The 22,380-nt window shown below is 33.3% G+C and overlaps 2 protein-coding genes across 2 annotated transcripts; one reads left to right on the forward strand and one right to left on the reverse strand.

Annotated features, from left to right (window-relative positions):
* The first annotated feature begins 2,171 nt into the window (after positions 1-2,171).
* LOC127087671 (transcription termination factor MTERF2, chloroplastic) lies at positions 2,172-9,561 on the forward strand. Its single transcript, XM_051028600.1, has 5 exons — positions 2,172-3,217; positions 3,333-3,446; positions 4,750-4,932; positions 8,564-8,781; positions 9,156-9,561. Exons 1-5 carry the CDS (start codon positions 2,261-2,263, stop codon positions 9,484-9,486), a joined length of 1,803 nt encoding a protein of 600 aa, XP_050884557.1. The 5' UTR covers positions 2,172-2,260; the 3' UTR covers positions 9,487-9,561.
* A 948-nt stretch (positions 9,562-10,509) lies between these two features.
* LOC127082700 (uncharacterized) lies at positions 10,510-13,767 on the reverse strand. Its single transcript, XM_051022927.1, has 4 exons — positions 13,648-13,767; positions 13,393-13,563; positions 11,458-11,755; positions 10,510-11,261 (listed from the first exon to the last, which is right to left on the reverse strand). Exons 1-4 carry the CDS (start codon positions 13,765-13,767, stop codon positions 10,510-10,512), a joined length of 1,341 nt encoding a protein of 446 aa, XP_050878884.1.
* Between the last annotated feature and the right edge of the window lie 8,613 nt (positions 13,768-22,380).

Consider the following 22,380-nt stretch of genomic DNA (forward strand, 5'->3'; position numbering starts at 1 on the left):
ATGTGTTTCTCAGTGGTCAAAGCTGAGAGTATTTGTAACTCAAAGCCTGTAGGCAAGAGTGATTTTGTTCTTGAACGAAGCTGTGAAGCAAGTTCAATGTGTGTTAACATTACATTGTATTTGCATCCACAATTTTAATGAACAATTCATTTGAAATGGACATTGTTTTTGCATCCACACAACTCTTGCGCAGGCACAAAACAGAAACCCCAAAATTTTGACCTCCCAATCTGTGGGAAGGTTACCATGTGTTTCTCAGTGGTCAAAGCTGAGAGTATTTGTAACTCAAAGCCTGTAGGCAAGAGTGATTTTGTTCTTGAATGAAGCTGTGAAGCAAGTTCAAGGTGTGTTAACATTACATTGTATTTGTAGTGATAGGAATGGAAACTGGAGGTTTCTATCTAGGAGTTCCTAGGTATAGATTGCATTGGGTAGGGATTAAGTGAAGAGTTGTAAACGGGGGAGTTTAACTCTGAATTAATACTGCTAATAGTGGATCTTCTTCCTGGCTTGGTAGCCCCCAGATGTAGGTCATGTTGGACTGAACTGGGTTAACAATTTCCTGTGTTTGTTTTCCTTCTGCATGTGTTTTTATTACTGTCATAACTCAGTTGGTATTCCAGTCAGCTTATCAAGATGATAACAGATCTGGTATATAGCCTTCTGGTTGAATGTCAATCAGAATGTTGTAACATTCATCAGTGACAGCTTATACTGAATAATAAGCAGGTTACTTTCAGTTCAGTATTTATTTATGTCTGTTCTTTTCAAGGATAACAGACCTGGCCGAAGGATCATTGTGAAACTGTCAAACTGGATGTTTTGACAGTTGATACTGAAAGCTGATACTGAAGTAGAGACAAGTTGGTCTTTTACAGTACTGCAAACTTAGGACAGTCCGTTTCCAGGAACATAACAGAATCAGCATATGTTCTGGCTGTCGAACTGAATGTTGTGACATTCATTCCTAACAGCATGTGCTAAAGTGTAGGATGATTGGTTTTTCTGTTTCAATATTTTTCTCAGGCTATTCTTCAGGGATTCAACAGCTGAGCTAAAATCCAGGAAACCAACTACTAACCTACAATTAATGAACCTAACAAATGGCCTAGTTGTTAGCAATCTAATAAGTGGAAATTAAATTAACGTGTTCAACCTTTAATTCAGGAAATACAAGTAAAAGACAAACACACTGGAACAATGTAACAGATGATGTCCAAAATCAACAGTGAGACATCATGCTGATAACTGTGTAAGAAAACAACAGAAGTGAGTGCTAGGATTGATCTCTGTTGAGTCCTTCTTCCTGATGCACAGAACCAGGTGTTCATCCATTCTAGGGTGACATAGAATGAGATGTCGTGACATCTGTGAACGTGTACATATTAGTACAGTGGTTAATAACTATCTTGCTGTATTAGTTACAATGTTAGATCAGATGTCATGACTTGGAGTAGAACATCTGAATTCTGACTACACCAGAATTTCACATGCAATTTTTATAAAAATTTCTATTTGAAAATTCTGAAAATGCACTTCCAAAATATTCATTGAGTTTAAAACCGATGTCAGGTGGTATCTTTTCAAACTACCGCTTGACAAATTTGGAAGTACAATTTTTATATTTATCATTTAGTTGTTAATTTAACAATTTAATTATAGGAGTGTGTAATATGTTTCACTTATAACATGTTTTAGTGCAAAAACATACATCTTATTTCCAATATTAAGATGACATTTTTGAATTTCTATAAGATAGTTTTCCACTCACCACTAAGGGTGGGAGAAGTGAACCCATTCTATTTGCTATGTCATTCATATGATATCATTATTTACCTTTCAAATAAAAATGTAAGTATCACATAACAAATAAGAAATGTCCGTGATGATGTATATATATTTTATAAGTAATTTAATGATTGAAGTCCACCTGAATAAATAAGATATACCTAGGGAAATATCCGGATTAATGAAATACAAATTTAAAATACATGTACTTTTGTAATCTAATATTTGAATGACTAAAATTTTAGGTGTAAACAAATTGTGACGACTTTAAAGTTGCATTAAACTGTATTAAAAAAACATTTTTTAATAAATTAATAAAAATAAAGATATTTTTAATATTAATATCAAATAACCGTGGGGAGGTTGAAAAAATAATAAGGTTGGTGAAGGATTTAAAAAAGAATTTGAATTTAAGGGTGTTTGTCTTGATTGAATTCTTGTCGAAGAGAAATGGTGCGCGGGGATTTAGGGTATGAAAGTTGATAGCAAAGTGAAAGAAATAAGTATGTTGCTTCTTCGTATGCTTCCACTTCCCTATGCGTCCTTTCCACACAACATTCACCGCCGTTTTTCCTGCTCCCTCCCCAATTTCACTAAACCTCCACTTCCCCAATTTCACCATAACACTAGACCAACTACGCAGCAGCAGCAGCGTTGTCGTTCGGGGATTGGGGATGGCGCAGTCACTGATTGGGAACTGCACGAAGGACGTATGGCGGTTTCAACATTTCTTCAACAAATGGGCGTATCCTCGGAGGTATCCGATTCAATCGCATCAAACTCCCCATCCTATCTCAACATGTTGGTGGAAACTGTCAGGGATTTGGAGCACTTATCTTCCATGGAGGATGATGATAACTCCTCCGTCTTCAATTTCAACTTCAACTACCGAGATAAGATTCTTCATGTCGCTTCTCTCAAAGGTGATAACGGTAAACTAGCTTTTTTTGAGAGTCTCGGTTTCACTCTCTCTTCCTCTATGAATCTTGCTACCTATATATCTTCATCCTCCTCATCCCCTCACACACTTCCGTCTCTCATAAACAAGGTTGCATCTATCAAACAACTCCTTTTTCCTCCCAATCATACTCAATTCCTTATCAATAATATTCGTCTCCTCATGCGCACCTTATCCATTTCAATACTAGATGAAGATCTACAACATACTCTCTCCTTTTTCCAAAAGCTTCAAGCAAAGCGTGGAGGTCTTAATATTCTTGCTTCTCACCAAGACGCTTTCCGCTGCTTCATCGAAACATTTCCTACTATACTTTTCTTATCACCAGATAATCACATCTCACCTATACTCAATTTTCTACAACATATTGGAATCCCCGCCCATCGCATCCCAAACATAGTGCTGGCTTTTCCTCCTATTCTGCTCTCCAATCTTCAACTCCTTCAAACTAGACTAAAAGCCTTGAACCAGGTACACTACTTGCAATTCTCTTTTGCTATGGGCTGATATGTTTTTTGAATGGGAACATGATCTTAAAATGATTTGCTACCTTGAACTGATAACTTAATAATTTGTTCTTTTGTAGATTGATGGCGTCGATGAAGATTATGCCAAGTTGATGCTAAAATATCCGTGGGTTCTATCTCCAAGCATTCAAAACAACTATAAAGAAGTCCTTGCCTTTTTATATTCCGCAAAGGTATGATTCTAGTGTCACGAGTGTTTCTCACTATACGGATTTGCTTTTACATGTATCTGTATTTAGGCAAGTTGATTGTTGTTGAAAGCAAACTATGGAGACTACTTTGAGTTGTTGTTCCATAATTATTTGTTCACTATGAAAATATATTCTATCGTAAATTGAATAGACCTATATACAAGATAACAAGTAATATAACTGATGCATTTATATTTAAGAAGTTCATTAATCTTGTATACAGTTGTAAAGCAAGGTCATATGGCTCAAGTCAAGAGTCTCAAGTTGGTGTACATGCTAGGCAGTCACTACCACCATAAGATATACTTTTGTTATGTTAAAAGTAATGCTTGAAACTTTTCTTTCTGAATATTATATTATTAATTGGACATCTGGTCTTAAAATATAAGAAAGTTGTAGCAAGTTATTGGTGGTAAAATAAATTCAAAACTAAAAACAAAAATATTATATTAGGCTAGATTTCGGGGTTGAGGTATGCCTTGCCTTAACCATAAATCTTAAGACAGTATCAAAACCGATCCTAAATTTGCATATTAGACCTCACATAGATCTCCTGTTCTACAAACTTCACGCTCTAGATGTCCAATATTGGCATAAGAATTGAGATCCCATATTAAGTAGAGATATGGCTAAAGTAGTTCTTATAAGACTTGAGTAGTTCTCACTCCTTGAGCTAGCTTTTGGAGTTGAGTTAAGCCTAGCCCAAATTCTACTATTTAGTTTTTTATCACAACAACCCCCAAACCTTATTAGGTGAAACCGGGAGTTTGGATGTAACGACGCCATAATGTTCTATCATGTATCATATCTCTTGCCAAACCATGGACTCCAAAGACCCAAAAACACTAATTGGAGAAATTCAACACAGTTAAATAGGCATACTTCCTTATGATTATGGCTGGTGGCTTGGTCTTATTGGGAAAATCCCACATTGGTTAGAGATAGAGTCTTGAAAGAATTTATATTGAGTGACACCCCTCATCTTACAATCGGTTTTGTAAGGATGAGTTAGGCCAAAATCTAATATGGTATCAGAGCCTATCGATCGGACCATGGGCCGCCCACTGTTTATATCCGCGCACCATGTCCAAATGAGTTAGGCCAAACTCTAATAGGTCTTTTTGCTGCCTTATTAAGAATACAATTGATTTCACTTGCATATGCATGTTGCTTTTAAAAAAGAAAATGCTTGTGGTATATGGGTAGGTTAGATATATTTCATCAGTTTGGTCAGAAGAGTGATTTGTAGAAGCACACTACTAATATTAAAATGCTTCAATTTTAGATTCCAAAGACCCGGATAGACCGTGCAATAAAAAAACAACCTCAACTATTGGGTTGTTCAACTAGCAAGATGAAGCTGATGGTGGATCAGTTTGCCGAACTAGGTGTTCAAAGGAAAAAGTTGGATCAGGTTATCACTAAAAGTCCTCAGCTATTATTACAGAGACCTGAAGACTTTCTGCAGGTATTTTTCTTTTGCTCTAATCAAGTGTATATGATATATGGTAGATATGTTTTATAAGTATATTTTACAAGTTGAGCTGAGGAGAAAATGCAGGAAAGTAATATAAAGTAGAGGAAAATTTAGAGTTTGAAGAGAATATGTCTGAAACTGAATCGGTTGACTTCAAAATAATTAGTGAGTGGCCTATTTATAGTCTACTTCAGCTCAATTAGATTTGGACTACTTAATTGACGGGGCCAAAATTTTGTCAATAACAATTTGGCACGTGACTAATATGGCAACAGAAAGGCACATGAGCTAAATAGCTTTCCACACACAACGACACACAACGACCAATATGAGACTACACTCTAGTGACCCCCCCTCAAACTCAAGGCGCTTGACCGAATGTGAACTTGTCAAAAACCTTAAGTTTGTCTGGAAGAGCAAATGAACCACCATTTGCAAAGAGGCTTTTTGAGGACATCAACATTCTGATCAGTAGCAGGAATATGATGAGCCATGTAGATCTGGCTTAGAACCTTTTCTAGCACAAAGATGCTGAGTTCCACAGGAAGAGCACTAAACTGTGTGACAAAGAGACTGTACTTGAGTTGTCACAGAAAATAATTGGGGCCTGGAAGGGATTTTTCAGCTCAGGAAGCAAAGACTGCACCCCGGAAATATTTGCACCAGTATTGGCAAGACTTAAAAGTTCAATTGTAGCCATCTGGGTCTGACCCCAACCAGAGTCAGAGAAGACAATTACAGTAATGGGCTGTCATGTCCAGCAGTCTGTGGAAGTTCGCATTATCCCGAAATTGGCCTCATGTTATTAATGTCCTTTTAAGATGCCAGAGAGGATTGGGACAGTAGCATATAAGCTGCAACTGCCAGAGACAGCTAGGATTCATCCGGTATTTCATGTGTCCTTACTTAAGAAGGCAACAGGTTATCAGGTGGAGAAGGACTTGCCCCAAAGTTTGGAGGTGACCCGTCCTGTATGTGGGAACCTGTGGAGGTGCTGGCCACACGGGCAGTTAAGGAAGGAAGGAAATCTAAGAAGCAGTTGTTAATTCAATGGAAGGGTAAGCCAGTAGAAGAGGCAACACGGGAGGAGGAATTCACTATGACGAGTCAGTTTCCCAACCTAAGACTTGATGACAAGCCTAAAATTCTAAGAGGAGGTATTGATAGGTCCTCTACTGATGTCATGGGCTTAGACAATCAGAACAGGCCCAAGGTGTGGAGAGTTTATGCAAGAAAAAATAGAAGGGGAGGAAAGAATGATGAGGTGGCAGAGAGAGAAAGAGACCAGTAGGTTTGTTAGGAGAATTACATTTATATGGGGATTTGTGGGGAGAAGATTGGTCATGATGGAGCATCATTTCTGTTAGCTAGACAAGCTTCCATTCTCCGAGGAGAGCTAGGCTCTAGGCTAGTTCGGATCGTGTATTCCCTTCTGCATATTTCTCTTTTCATCATCAACCATCAATATTATACTCTTTCCATCATCTCTGTTGTTATACTTTTCTGTTTTCTGCATTGTGATTTGGTTTGCAATAGTCTGACATATAGTTAGCTCCAACTTTGTCAGTTTGGTGTTACCAACCATAGAATTTGAGATCTCTACGGCATCTACCTAGTTATCCTTAGACATAAGATCGCAAATATATTTATATAAATACAGCTGAAGAGAACCATTCTTTAGATGTTAGACTTCAATTCCTTGGAAATAATCAAAGTCTTCAAGATGTTTAAAAGAGTAAACTGTGAATTACTAGTATTGAGGAGAAAAATAACGTTTGTTAGTTAAGATCTACAATATGTTGTGTTTAGTTATTGAGCAACAACAACGTTTAACAATATATTAGTATCGTATTAGGCATACATCAAGGACGTTTAACAGGGTGGTTAGACATAAGTGAATTTAAATGAACTGATATGACAACAATGCATTTATTGTTTGACCGTAAAAATTTGTCTTGAAAGTTTTATCCTGGTTTATTTTATTAAGGTAAGACTAAGATTAAGATAAGATTAAAGTTAAGGTTAAAATAAGATTAGGATACATTCAGTTTTTCCTAAGGATGTAGTTGAGAACAAGGTTTTAGTGCTAAATTGCTTGAGGGATTAGCTCTCAGCATTTTGTATTTATTATGAAAATATGTACAGAATAAGGAAATAAATAATATTTAAAATAAGGGAGATAATATCTCATTCAATTTCAATAATACTTCCTCCGTTTCAAAATGATTGTCGTTTAAGGTTTTTACACACAAATTAAGAAATACAATAATTTTGTCATAAGACATTACACTTTTAACCCTATTAATGTGTTGGGTGTAGTGTAAAAAGTAATAATTAATGGACATAATTGAAAAAATAACAATCATTTTTACATTGAAAAGTGAGAATGACAGTCATTTTGAAATAAATTTTATTTGCTAAAACAACGGTCATTTTGAAACGGAGGGAGTAATATTTGTTACTCATATCCAACCCTACCCCTCATGCAAATCGATCATTAGAACCAACTAAAGAAGTAGCAATTTTGACAGACATAATATTCTCACGGATAAAATGATGACCGGTCTTAAAATGATTAGTTTGCACAAGACTAGATTAGAGGCAATGTGTAAGGCAATTTGGTTGTCACACATGAGACTCACAACGCCCTTTTATAAAGTATAACTCTTGAACAAAGGCTTGAGCCACATGAACTCACGTGCAGTAAGCGCCATAGCTCGATACTCAGCTTCTGCACTAGATCGGGCAACAACATTTTGTCTGTCAAATGGACTCCCTTCCCAATTTACATTTGTATATCCAACAGTATCTAAATGACCTTTGTATGGGGCTCTCTTGATGTCTCTCAAAATTCTAACCACAACATCCCAATGAATATCAAAGGGGTGTTTAGGAATTGACTAACAACACTGGCTGCATATGAAGTATTTAGTCTTGTCATGGTCAAGTAATTCAGCTTTCCAACTAACCACTTGTATTTTCCTGGATCTGAAAAAGACTCCTCTTGATCAGGTAGCAGTTTGACATTTCGGTTCATAGGAGTATTAATCGGTTTTCAATCAAGCATAGTTTTCCTCTAAGATATCCAGAGCATATTTTCTCTGAGAATTAGCAACTCCTGTCTCTAATTACGTTGCCTCATTATCAAGGAAATAACAGAACGGGCCTAGATCCTTAACCTGAAAGTAAAGGACTAGATGTTGTTTAAGTCTCTTGCAACCCCATCACAATCATTACATATAATGACTATATCATCAATCTGTACAACCAAATAGATAATTTGTTGGAGGAACATTTATAGAAGACAGGGTGATTAGCTTCACTCCGGAATCATGAATCATGCCATAATATGAACAACACTATAAAACACAAATATGCTGTTCCTGTCCTGCCAATATGTGAAATCTAATCGTGCCTTGGTTTTTTTATTGATAGTTCAATTACCCCACCCTTTGCTAGTGAAGTTGGTCAATAATGCCGTCTCTATGGGGAAAAAGTCTGGATTCAGTTGTTACCGTTAAAATAGCTTTTTTAATAGCTGCATATGGGTTTCTATTATATTTATCAGCATTGCTTCATTTATTCGTTTATACAATAAGGTCTTGCTCATTTTTACCTACAGGTTGTTGTGTTCTTTGAAAATATGGGTTTTGATAAAGAAAACATTGGGAGACTACTTGCTCGCTGCCCTGAAATTTTTGCCGCCAGCATTAGTAACACTTTACAGAGAAAGATTGATTTCCTTAGTAGAATTTGTCTTTCTAAAGCTTACCTTCCCGTGGTTATCAAAAAATATCCAGAACTACTTGTGTTTGATATTGACAGAACCTTGCCTCAACGGTATAGTTCTAATTCATCACAATTTTCTTTTTTTCTATTGTTAGTATCACATATCTTAGCTCACCCAATCATTTTAAGGCAACATAATTTTATGTGATTTAGACTCTAGAGTCACATAAAAGTTGTAATGCTTTATTGCATCTCGGAAGACTGTTTCTTTGATCATTATATATGAACAAATAAAATATGCTGCAGCAAAATCTAAGTTGAATTTCCACTCTTCAACTACATCACAATCACTTAGTGTTACATTGCATCAACAGAAAATCTAAGTTGAATTTCCCCTTCTCATGCAGTAATAGAATGATTCAGATGCGATTCTAGTTATACTAACCATCTAACTGATTTGAGTTTGATCTGTTGATAATCTGCAGGATAGTGTACTTGATGAAGCTAGGACTTTCAAAGAAGGAAGTTGCATATATGGTACGCACATTTCCTGCTCTACTTGGGTACAGCATAAACGAGGTTCTGAGGCCAAAAATAGAATTTCTGGTGAACATAATGAAGAGGCCATTAAGAGATGTGGTGGGGTACCCTAGGTATTTTAGCTATTCACTAGAAAAGAAGATAAAGCCAAGATATTGGGTTCTGAAAGGAAGGAATATCCAATGTAGCTTAAAGGATATGCTGGCGAAAAATGATGAAGAATTTGCTGCTGAATTTATGGGTGTTGAAACTCTGTCTTCACATGATAGACTGTAAATATCAACCTTGAGAGCAGAATAATAGCGTGTCCCTGTAATTATTTTAGAAAAGAAAGCAAATCCCTTATTTTCAGTTGGTCAGATTCTCACTTTATTTTTTTCAATAACAAAGCATCTTTGATTTGCCCAACTTTGAAATCTTCACAGTTGCATTTTGAAGAGGTTTGAATATTGGTATAGTAGTTTAACGATCCGATTTCATCTCTTAAGATGAATAAATTGAGTGATGCAGATTCAAACTTGCGCCTCTACGTCCGACTTAATAAGATGCTAACTATATATATTTTTAAAATAGGTTAAATTATACATTTGATAACTTATTTTGTAGTTTCACGTTTTATTATGAATTTTTGGCTCGGACACTTTATTTTATTTTATTTTATAAGATTAGTCTTTTTCTAAAATTTCAACAATTCTGTTAGTGCCTACATGATAATATTTTATTCTTTCTCCCTTCTTTGCCAAATTAGTGTTCAGTGTTCATATAATTATTTTGAAAGAACATGATGCATTAGCATACATTATCATGGTATTTTTGAATATATATATATATAGAGAGAGAGAGAGAGGGGGGATGGAGCCAGCAATTTGGAATATTGGAATAGTGAGGTTAATATAAATATAACATTTCATTTTTAAAAATATAAATTATAATTATATTTGTTCTATACGATTTTTCATGTTCTAAAAATGTTGAATAATTTTCTCATTTTCAACATCAATAAAAATATCTCTCTAAGTAATTAAGCAATCATTTAACAAATCATCACCCATGCGATTTCGCATTCGATTCTTGATAATATTCATAGCAGAAAAAGCTCTTTCAGCTGTTGCAGTTGCCACCGGTAATATTAGAGATAACTTTAAAAGCAAATATACCAACGAGTATACAAACATGTTTTTTGGTCTCTACGAGCTTGATAGAAAGATCATCAATCCCCTCTAATTCTAAAAGTTCACTGTCAAAACATACATCTAAGAAATAGTTTTCAAGCTGACAATCTAGTGTCAATAATTCAACTTAGGAAAACTCTGAAGGATAAAATTGAGCTAAACGAATCAACCTCTCCTTATCAAATGCAGAAAATGAATCTCTTGGATTTAAACAAGCTACACAAAGTTGCAACTCAGTATTCACTTCTGTAAAACGATTGTTCAACTCTTGAAGTTGTCGATCAATCACTTCATAAAACAATCCAACTTGAAAATGGTGTAAATTAGATACTTTCTTCATTTTTCTCTTTAACTTTTTTTTTGTCGGTTGAAAAGTGTCATTCATATCTGTAATGTCAATATTATTATGCTCACAAAATAATAAAACATCATTCAACAAAGAATCCCAACCATTATCTTTTATAACTTGTAGCCTTATTTTGGACACTTTTACTAACTTCATAGCATTTACAATATTTTGATCACTTCTTTGTAATGCTTGAGATAAATCATGTGTAATTTCTAAAACCATTTTCATCAAATGCAAGATGAAAATAAATTCAAAAGATTGCATATAATTCATCAGCATTGGTGTTTCACATTTTTTATCTAAATTTGTACCATCTTCCTCAACCATTTGTAGCACATTAATCATAGAAGAGAATAGAGAAACTATATTAAGTAATGTACGATAATGTGAGCTCCATCTTGTTTCCTCCGCCTTCTTAATTGTCATTTCTTGATTCAAGCCACGCATACTAGAAATTTCTCCATGTTCCAATGCTTGTTTCACCTTTGTAGCTTGACTTTCACGAAGAATATCTCGGCGCTTACATGACGCTCCAACAACATTATACAAATTAGCAACCAAATTAAAAAATAAAGCAATTTTAGAATATTTTTTTTGCTAATGTCACAAGAGCTAACTGGAGTTGATGGAAAAAAACAATGAATAAAAAATGCAGAACAATTCTCTTTAAAAATCAAGCTTTTTAGACCGTTGTATTCACCCTGACTATTACTTGCTCCGTCATACCTTGTCCACGTATCCTTGACAAACTTAATCCATATTTTACAAATAATGACTCCAAACCCGATTTCAATGTTAGAGCACTAGTATTTGAAACATGAACAACACCAAAAAAGCGTTCAATAACTTTTCCTTCATTATTTACATAACGTATAACCACAACCATTTTCTCATTCACTGAAATATCACGAGATCCATCAATTAAAATAGCAAATAAATCATCTCCAAGATCATCCAGTATAACTTGAGTAGTGACCGTTGCAGCAACTTTAACAGTATCCTTTTGAATATCAGGAGATGTTAACTTAAGATTTCCACGACAATTTTTTCAAACTTTATAAATATCGTCATTATGGTTAACAAGAAAATTCATAAGTTCAAGAAAATTCCCCTTATTTCTGGATGAAATTGACTCACCATTACCACGAAAAGTTAAACATTATGCTAATAAATATCGAATGCAATCAATTATACCTGTCAAATGAATTCGATAGTCCTCTTTAACTTGATTGGATTGTTTACACAAGACACCTTCAGTGTGTTGCTTTTGTTTCATTAGAGCTTGACAATTTCTCCATGCTTGATTATGAGAGCTATTTAGATCTCCAAAATAAACTCGAAACCTTTCATTTTTTTTTCCAATTTGTAAAGCCTTTTGTTATAAAGGCATCACCGCAACCTTTATATTCTTCAAGATGTGACCTCATAAGATAACAACATAAACAATATGCAGCATCCTCACTTTGACTATATTCCAACCAACTATCATATTTTAAATACCAATCTGAATTAAACTTACGAAAGGTATCTCTAAATTTTCTTTGTGGAAAAATAATTTCTTTTGGTTGACAAGGACCCTTTTGCAAATAATATCTTTTAATTCCATCTCTATCACTTAGATGATAATCTGATATTTTTGGCCTTAAACTGAGATCGTTAGGAAGTTTTTCCAATTCAAACTACAAAAACCTTTTTTTCATGAGAGAATCCAGTTTGGGGTTTCGACGTTTATTAGGTGTTTGAGGATTATGAGTTGATGATTGTTCAGTTGATTTTATTTTTAAATATTTTTCCATTGCTTATTAATAAAAACAAAACAAAAAATCACAATTAAAATCATATTCAGAAAATTCATAATAATACTATAAAATTGATACAAACACAACAATTTCAAACAAACACTACAAAACTCTAAAAATAAATTTTCTGTCATTAACACAATCTCAAGCTCAATAAAGTAATAATATATTTTTTACTCTTATTACAATAATAAAAATAAATTATAAATTCATAAAGAGTAAAATTAAAAAATATACCTTTTAAAAGATCAACAATGAAGAAGAAGATAGAAACAGATAGACACTTTGTAGTGAGAGAATAAGGAGTAAGAGAAAGAAGAATACGGAAAAGTGATTTGTTTCTATTTGGAAAGAGTAAAAGAGAATTAATAGGAATATGAAAAGAAATATGAGTTAGATTTTTTAATTTTATTTAAAGAATTTATTTTATTTTAAATGCATATGGATGTGTTTGATACTCCGAATCATTTTATTAAGTGATGGACATTATTAACTTTTCTTCCTAATTTTTAGTATATTAAATATATTAATATTTTATTTATATTATTAAATATTAATCAAAGAAGAATGTGGTGGGGGCATAGGCCCACCATTTCTTCTTAATACCTCTGTCCCTATATATATATATATATATATATATATATATATATATATATATATATATATATATATATATATATATATATATATATATATATATATATATATACCAATTAGAGTCTAAATATCATATCAGCTCTGAATCATATTTAGCACCAGAATGGAATAAAACTTCATACTTTAGAGTCTTCTTAATATACCTCAGTATCTTAAGAGCAACTTGGTAATGTTACCACTTTGATTTGTTCATAAACATACTCACTAGTCCAATTGCACAACAAATGTCAAGTATGGTATTACAGAGATATATCAATGGGTCCACCAACTGTTTAAAAATTATAGCATCTACATCATCACCCTTAACATCATAATCCAACTTGTGATTTGTTTCAGCATGTGTGATTGCTGACTTACAATTTATTAGCTCAAATCTCTACAGAAGCTCAAGTTCATACTTCAGCTAATGCAAAATTATATCCTTATCAGAGTACAAAATCTTCATCCCTAAAAAATATACCATATTTCCTAAATTAGTCATCTCAAACTTAATCATCAACACCTTCTTGAACTTAGCTATCTCATTTGAACAACCCCCTATTAGCAATACGTCCTCAACATAGAGACACACCAGAATCATATTGCTATCAAATTTATGCTGAACATAAACATATACTTTCGATGTTACTAAGTGTGACGAAATCTTTGATCTATTGGTTGCTGATAGAAAAATTGGTGTTCCTAAAGGGGATAAAGTACCACCGTTATAACAAAGAAAGAAAAAAAGTTTTTGTAAATTCCATAAATTTTTGCATCATAAAACTTCTCAATGTGTACTTTTCAAGGACCTGGTGTAGAACGCTCTCAAGGATGGCAAGCTTAAGTTTGTTGACAGGCAAAAACTACGGCCAAAAGAGGACGTTGAAATGAAAGTTGAAGCTCTCTTTGTCGAGCCAGTAGACATCATCGTGGTCCCACTATCAACGAAGCTGGGGCTGAAGACTGCAAAGAAAACTATGAAAATCAAGCAGCAAAGGTCTATCCCAAAGCTGAAGAAAAATTGGTCAAATTTTTGAATCGTTGCATGTTGAAGGATTTAGAAGTGATGTTGTGCCCCAGGTGCAACTCTGTGTTTGACAAAGAAGATGCTAAAGAGCTGGAGAGGATAAACCATTACCAAGCTAAAAAGTATGTTCGACGGGATAAACCCAAAGAACTTTTCTCCAACAAGGGAAAAGGTCCAGCAAAATTCCAGGGTAGGACTTATGTCCCCACTGCAGATGCATCTCCTAGAGAATGAGTACGCCCTGCTAGGAAATCAACAACTGATGGGTGTGAATAGAAAGTAGTCAACTTTGGTGCTAGTTCCTCATACAAAGATAACTCTCAAGTCTCGAAGAAGTAATCTTACGTCTCGCATAATTACATGGGAAAAAACTCCCAATGACTAGAACTCAGTGGAGGAGACACCAGAGAAAAAATAAAGTTGCACGAGAGGCTGAGAGTTCCAGCGGAAGTGATAACATTCAAGTTGTCGATAAAGGTCAATCTAGTCGACGACCCGTTAACCAAAGGTTGTTTCCCCCTCTGTCACCAATAAATGAGGAGAAAGCAACAAAGGATAAAGCAGGCGAAGATGTCGACATGGAGACATACAAATTCGACTCAGGGTCTGAACCAAAATTAGATATCATTTTCAATATGATATATGTTTTTCCCTTAGAATACAACGCGGTCATATAAGTGATTAAGGAAAAAGGTCTTGATGAAAAGCTAGTTACCCACAAACCTCTATGTTACTATGTAATGAATGACAACTCAGTGAATGAAAATCGTGTCATTTTTGAACAACCAGACATGGCCATGCAACAACACTTGAAGCCTTTGTATATAAGGCCCAAGGTAAATGGCATAGGGATCAATAAAGTTTTGATCGACTGTGGAGCATGTTTCAATGTTATGCCACAATCCCTCTTAGAGAAAATTAGAAAACTTACCACATATTTAGGCTGTAACAGCATGGTATTGTCCAACTATGAGGGCAAAACCAGCAAACCCTTAGGGGTTATTCAAGTTGACATACTGGTAGGAACTTCCACAAGGCCAATGATGTTTGTGGTTGTGTTGAAAAAAGAAAACTACAACCTACTATTAGGTAGAGTGGTTGCATGGAGTATGATGTGTACCCTCGTCTATGCATCAGAGGATCACCATTTGGAGGCCTGATAGGATTGTCAAACACATCGAAGCATATCAAAGTGTTTTCAAAGCAAGTGTCAATCACATCGACAGACTTAACTTTGATCGAAAATTGGTGAACATTTAACCATGTCGACCTGCCGGAGAAGGCTCGCTCTAACTTTGAAGGGCGTGAGGTATACTACATAGTGAACCTACATCCACAGTATGAGTTTACTTGGGAATATGAAATTGTCGGAGGGTACAACCGATGGTATGAATCTGATGAAGATCATGTTAGAATTCTCAATTTAGTTTTCTCATTTTCTATTTTTCTATTTTGTATTGCTTGAAACTTATTACAAAATGATTGAGATCTATTTATTTATTCATACATCTCAATTTAGTTACTTACCAGGCTTCTTAAATCTAGGTGTTAGTTTCCTATATTTTAGAAATTAATATCAATTAAATTGCTTTAATGTTTACTAATTAAATAATAGTCCTAACACATATAATATTACATAAGTGACACAACATTTTAACATATGCAAGAGATGGGAATACTAGCAAGCAAAAAGAAATTGACATAAATGAGAAATGTTTCTAACTTAAACGTGATAATTTGATATCAATCATCCCACAAGTAATGTGGTTTAAATATTTTGAGTTCATATTACATAACGATGGAGAAATAGAAGGGGACATAAACCATCAAATTCAAGTTGGACAGATGAAATGGAGAATGATTTCAGGGATTTTATGTGACACAAATCTACGGTTTAAGCTGAATGAAAGTTATTATCAAACTGTTGTAAATAAGTCTTTTTTACTACTGTTAATAGTAATTTATACTCGAAGTTTTAGTCTATTAGTTAGGCCCATTAGATTAGAATAGTCTTATATAAATATATTAGTGTTTGTAATTTTAACATGCTTAAAATATGTTATTCAGTTTCAAACATGGTATCAGAGTCTATTCTAGATTCATTGTTGGGTTTCCTGCATCATCCACGCTTTGGGCTCATATAGGTCCAAGCGTGAGGGTGTGTTGGAATTTCCGCCTTAATTGCGGTCCGCCCCTAGTCGCCTTAATTGCGGTAGTTTGTTTGCCTTCATTCAGCCCCTAACACCTTCATTGTGTTGGGTTTGAAGGGGTGGAATTAGTCCCACATTGCTAAGAGACATGACTTGTGTTATGTTTATAGGTGGGGGAAATCCCCATCCTACAAGCCGGTTTTATATGGATGAATTAGGCCAAACTCTAATATGGTACCAGAGCTTGATTTAAGATTCGGTAGGCCACCACCTATCAGGTTTCAGTATCGGGTCACTCACCATTTATTTTTGCACTCCATATGTTCAGTCCTAGGCATGAGATGGTGTGTTAAGAGTCTCACATTTAATAATATATGACTTGAACATATCCTTATAAGTGGAGGCAAGCTTCACCCTACAAGTCAGTTTTGTAGGATTGAATTAGACTCAACCATAATTCTTAACATGGTATCAAAATGGTAAGACATGCAATGTCGTATGAGATAAAATGGTTAGAGATTAAGAATTAACATAAGAATACAATAAATATAACAAAGATGAAGATGTTGTGTTGAATGTATAGTAAGGCTAGACAAGATAAGATTATAAATTACAATATTAGAGAGAATGTTTGGTAGCACTTATAGTGGAAAATTTACTTACGTGGTTTGAATATATAAGGTTTGAATATGTAAAGAGAAAGATTAGTAAATTTTACCATAAAGAGAGTGGATAAGATAAAGAGGAGTCAAACTATTAGAGATAATAAATACCTAAAAAACCTAGGCTTAATTAGTGACGAATTCATTTAACTTAATTTCAATTTTCACTTTAGTTTCTTATCTAATAAGTGTTGCATATTAGTCCCTTAAAAACTGTTTTGTTAGTCTAGTTGATCATTTCCGTTAAATTTTGTGGAAAAAACGTTAACTCCTGCATACGTGACATGATTACAAGATATTTTTATAAAACTAAATTAACATTGTTTTCGGAAGTTAAAAACCTCTCGCAAACGTTAACTTCTGCATACGTGGCATGATTACAATACATTTTTATAAAACTGAATTAACATTATTAATTTCTGCATATGTGACATGATTACAAGACATTTTTATACAACACATTCCCTTCCATTTCCCCCCAAAAAAGTCATCCAACAAACTCAAAGAGCAACCCCTAAAAGAAACATCGCATATGGATCATTATAAGGTTCACGGATTTCACAAAACAAGTTTAGAAAACATTCATAAAATTAGTGTTTTAGTTTCGTCCTAATAAACATTCTCAATCACCAAAAAGTTGAGTTATAATTAACGGTGATGTTAGACCCCAGGGGACAAAGCGGTTGTGCTGTCGGTAATAGTACCAACTATTATTCTCAATATAGTTATCATATAATATTTTACAATATCTTTTTCCTTCTTGACTTCTCAGTAGTGTTGGAAATTATGGAAAATCAATGTCCATGGGAGTATTTCAATATGATATTAAATGTGCAATTGAGTTAATGATAATAAATATATTCGGAATATGCAATATTTCATAATGTAACCATAGGCAAACTATTGCAAACTTATGCCGAAAAAATGTTGTTTCATCAAGAATTGCAATCTTATGAAACAACACATGCATGACTTATAAATAAATTACTCATAATTCAAAAGTCATAACAAAAAACATACATTATCTTCACTAAAATTCCAGACACTCTTCCCTACATTCGAGTTTTCATCAGTCTTATGTAAACTCGAGTATAGGCTGAATTATCTTGTGTATTCCTGCGTTTCAACTCTAAGACATTTGAGAGTGCTTGAAATATCTTTAAGAAAAATAATTTCATTCACGATTCTAGCCGCAATCCATTTTATTTAAATTAATTTCTAACCGTCTCAAAAGTATTACATATAATGACAACCAAAGTTTCCATATCTAAAATCAAGAATAATAATTAATAAAAATGAATTTTTTTAGAATAATAGTTTCCCTGAAAGTGGCCTAAAAATATGGAATTAAATTGTTTGATTCAAAAGGTAAATATTGTTTATATAAATTGATACTATATGATAAAATTTTGGAAAACATGTTTTTCGTTATTATGTAGAAAAACATTCAAAAGATTTATAATGGTATTGTTACTTTTCAAATGCTTTTCCTGTGTGCATGCATATCTTGATTCAAAAAATGCTACTGTTATATTACAATATTGTTATTTCAATTTGTTTTTGGAATTATTTATTAAAATGGAAATTTGTTAATCACCGAAATGATCGAATTTGTTAAAGTTTATAATTTTAAATTATGCAATTGAATTATGATTTAGATATTATATGAATAATATGTATGTGTTTAATTAAATTTATTATTATAAATCGTATAACGAATATTCAAAGATGGATCATCACTTATATATATTTTTGAATTGGGAGTGTAGTGTAATTATTGAATTCAAAGAATCAGAATTATTTAAGAACCTTATCACAAATGATAAGTAAGAGAGTCTGAAAGATTAAGGATCTAGGACAAAATAAAAATAATTCTCGATTTATTTTCTTTATCTTGTGGACGGAAATGATGGAAATTTTGTTTGGAAAATTTTATTATTCTTCAAGTGAAAGAGGATCTTAAGACTTAAAAGTTGGCTTCAAATGACTTCTCTTTTTGGAAGGACACTATCCAAAACAAATTGTATTCTATAATGTCAAACCAAAAGGTTTTTAGACAAAAGGAAGGTGTTGGTTATTTCAACATTTATGCACGGGTAGCAAGGATGACGTAAATTAAAATTTTATTTGACATTATAGTTCATAAAATAGATGTCAAAACAATATTTCTAAATAGATATCTCAATGAGGAGATTTACATGAGCAACTGGAAGGTTATGTATTTCTTAGTAATGAACAAAAGTGTGCAAATTTGTCAAATCCTTGTATGGATTAGAACAAGCATCGAAATAATGACATCAAAAGTTTGAATATGTCATTGTAAGATTCACCGATTAAGGGGAGACACGCAAGAGTTTGTCATCATCAAAAGGGGGAAATTGTGAAGAATATCTTATATCTAATTCAGTTTTGATGAAGACAAAGATTATCAAAGAAGAAAGGTCAAAAGTGTCATGCACATCAATGACGAAGTTGATCAAGAAGGTTAAACATATAAATTCAAGTGAAGATTTAAGACAAGTGAATATAATTAAGGTATTCATTGCAATTCGTACTATATTACTTTAAATTTCTCAGAATTCCATATCTCACTTCATCTAAAAACCTTCTTCCATCATCATGCATGATTATCTAAAAACCTTCTTCCATCATCATGCATGATTATCTAAAAACCTTCTTCATCTAATTCTTGTTACAAGTGTTTGTACATAAAGTTTAGTGAGAATATTGTGATATTCATTTGTCTCCATATTGATTATATGATTGATCATTAGCAAAGAGATGAATGGAATTTTTGAAACAAAGAGGTTTCTAACTTCCACATATTAAGATGAAAGATCTTATACTAGTTAACACAATTTTGAGGTTAAAGTAAAGTGAAACAGTGGGGGTTATGAACTTAGTCAAACACACTACATTGAGAAAATGTTTAATTAGATCAAACACTTACACTTTAAGTAAGTGATCATTCCATTTGATCCTAGTGTCAAACTTCAAAAGAACGATGGAAGAATTGTGACTAAATTGGAATATGCAAGTGCATGTAATGTACTAGACCCGACATAGCATTTGCAGTTAGTAAAATGAGTAGATTTTACTAGCAATCTAAATGATGAGCACTGTAAGGTCATCATTAGGATTTTCGGCTATCTTATAAAAACCAAAAATCTTGACCTCCATTATGGTAGATTTCCTGCCATATTAGAAGAATATACCGATGTGAGTTGGATATCGAGTGTTGAATATCATAAATCTGCATTTGGGTGGATATTTACACTAGTCGGCGATGCAATTTCTTGGAAGAGTAAGAAACAAATGTAGATCGCTCTCTCAACCATAGAATCGGAGTTTGAGGCTCTTGCTTGCGCTAGTGAAGAAGTTGAATGATTGAGAAACCTTCTATTGGAAATTTCATTGACTAAAGATAATGTTTTAAAGATGTTGATACATTGCGGTAGTCAAGTCACTTTAGCTAGAGCATACAAAAAAAAAGTATAATAGAAAGTCTAGGAAAGTGGGACCTAGACATTCTTTCGTGAGAGAATTGATTAAGGATGTAATCATTTCATTCACGAATATACGATTGAGCCATAATTTGGCTGATCCATTTACTAAGTCACTGGCTAAAGACTTAGTAAAGACAACCTCGAGAGGTATGGGGTTGAAACTCTTTCAATAAGAGTTCCAACAGTGGCGGCAATCCAATCTTACGTTAACAGAACATTAACCTCAAGATTCAATGGGTGACAACAAGTCGTTGATTTGGATGTTTGTCGAACATTTGATAATAATGTTGATTATTTTAATCGAGGGTTAAGTTTTTCCAAACTATTAATGAAGTTTAATACCGAGAATAAGTATCTCATGGAAAATGATACAATATGAACTTCACCTATGTGAATTTCGAGATGGTGTCGTCTCAAAGTGAGAGTTGAAGTTTCTCTCACAAAAAATTCATGAAACAGGAAAGCATATGACCATAAATAAGTGTTAAGAGAGATATGTAGGGGAAGAACCCTTAAAGAATGTGTCTGAGGTAATGCCGATCTAATCATATGGATTAATGATTTAAAAATATTGTCACCTAACATTCTTATTAGACTTTGCGTTGTCCTCACTAAAGTTAAGTTTTAAATCAAAAGATACTTAAATGTATTAACATTCTTTATACCTCCTTTTTTGGAATTAGACTTGTCATTATTAGAACAAGTGGGGGATTGTTGGAAATTATGGACAATCAATGTTCATGGGAGTGTTCCAGTGTGACAAGAGTGTGCAATTTAGTTAATGACAATAAATGCATTTGAAATACGCAACACTTCATGAAGTGGCGCATAATATAACCATATGCGAACCGTTGCAAATTTATGTTGAAAAGTTGTTGTTTCATCAAGAATTGCAACCTTATGAAACAACACATGGATGGTCTATAAATACATTATTCAGTCAGAGTTAAACCTAAACTTATTTCATACAATACAATTAGGGGTGTTCATAGATGCGGGTCGACCCACAAACCCGTTGATCCAAACGAAACCAACCTATAAATCATCTGAATTCATTCATTTATGGGTATACCCAATCCAATCTATAACAACCTGTATAATTTTTGTTCGGGTATCGGGTTTGAGTTTTTGCAACCCACAAACCCGTTGACCCGACATATTAATGTGACTTTAATAATTTCTTATTTTTATTATTATTTTAAATAAAAAATATAAAATTAATATTTCTCTAATAACCATAACTTTTTCATTATCCACCAATAATACTACTAAACCAATGAGTTTACGTAATTCTAAGATTAAATATTATTTTTTATTTTATTGTTGTATCATTTTCAATTTATGTATTTTATGGAAATAAATTTTTGGTTGAATTTTATATTATTATCAAATGTTATATCGTCTTGATGAATTTTATTAGATATTATTATAATGTGTTTCATCGAATTTGAGTGTTATAAATAAGTATGATTGTATTGAATTGTATTATATTTTTTTAAACTAACAAAAGAATCATAATTTTTTTTTATTTAAAACACAACTTACAAACTCAACCCATAAACAAACGGGTTAGTTCGAGTCGATTTTGATAATGAAATTACAAATTGAACAACAAATTCAATCCATTGAAATTTGAACGGATTTGAAAGCGAATTAGACCAAACTCAATACAACTCAGCTCGTGTACACTCCTATATATTACAAGTTTAACAAGTATAAAATGGTGCATATATTCACGAAAAAGGAAGAAGAAGAAAACAGAAATCGTCTACTCTAATATTTTAACAAAAAAACTACCTCAGTGATGCATAGTTGCATACAATATCCCTTAAAACCAAGATAGCAGTTTTTTCTGTTTAAAAATTTGAA

Source organism: Lathyrus oleraceus, chromosome 5 (assembly GCF_024323335.1).
Source record: "Lathyrus oleraceus cultivar Zhongwan6 chromosome 5, CAAS_Psat_ZW6_1.0, whole genome shotgun sequence".
In the NCBI taxonomy this organism is placed as follows: Eukaryota; Viridiplantae; Streptophyta; class Magnoliopsida; order Fabales; family Fabaceae; genus Lathyrus; species Lathyrus oleraceus.

Bases quoted from the DNA above. Each gene is read 5' to 3' on its own strand.
- LOC127087671 (XM_051028600.1), top strand. From the start codon at position 2,261: ATGAAAGTTGATAGCAAAGTGAAAGAAATAAGTATGTTGCTTCTTCGT. The intron at 3,218-3,332 runs GTACACTACTTG...GTTCTTTTGTAG, and splicing joins GACTAAAAGCCTTGAACCAG to ATTGATGGCGTCGATGAAGA. The intron at 3,447-4,749 runs GTATGATTCTAG...CTTCAATTTTAG, and splicing joins CCTTTTTATATTCCGCAAAG to ATTCCAAAGACCCGGATAGA.
- LOC127082700 (XM_051022927.1), bottom strand. From the start codon at position 13,767: ATGATTCTGGTGTGTCTCTATGTTGAGGACGTATTGCTAATAGGGGGT. The intron at 13,564-13,647 runs GTATATTTTTTA...GAGCTTCTGTAG, and splicing joins TGACTAATTTAGGAAATATG to AGATTTGAGCTAATAAATTG. The intron at 11,262-11,457 runs GTATGACGGAGC...ATGTTGTTGGAG, and splicing joins GTCAAGGATACGTGGACAAG to CGTCATGTAAGCGCCGAGAT.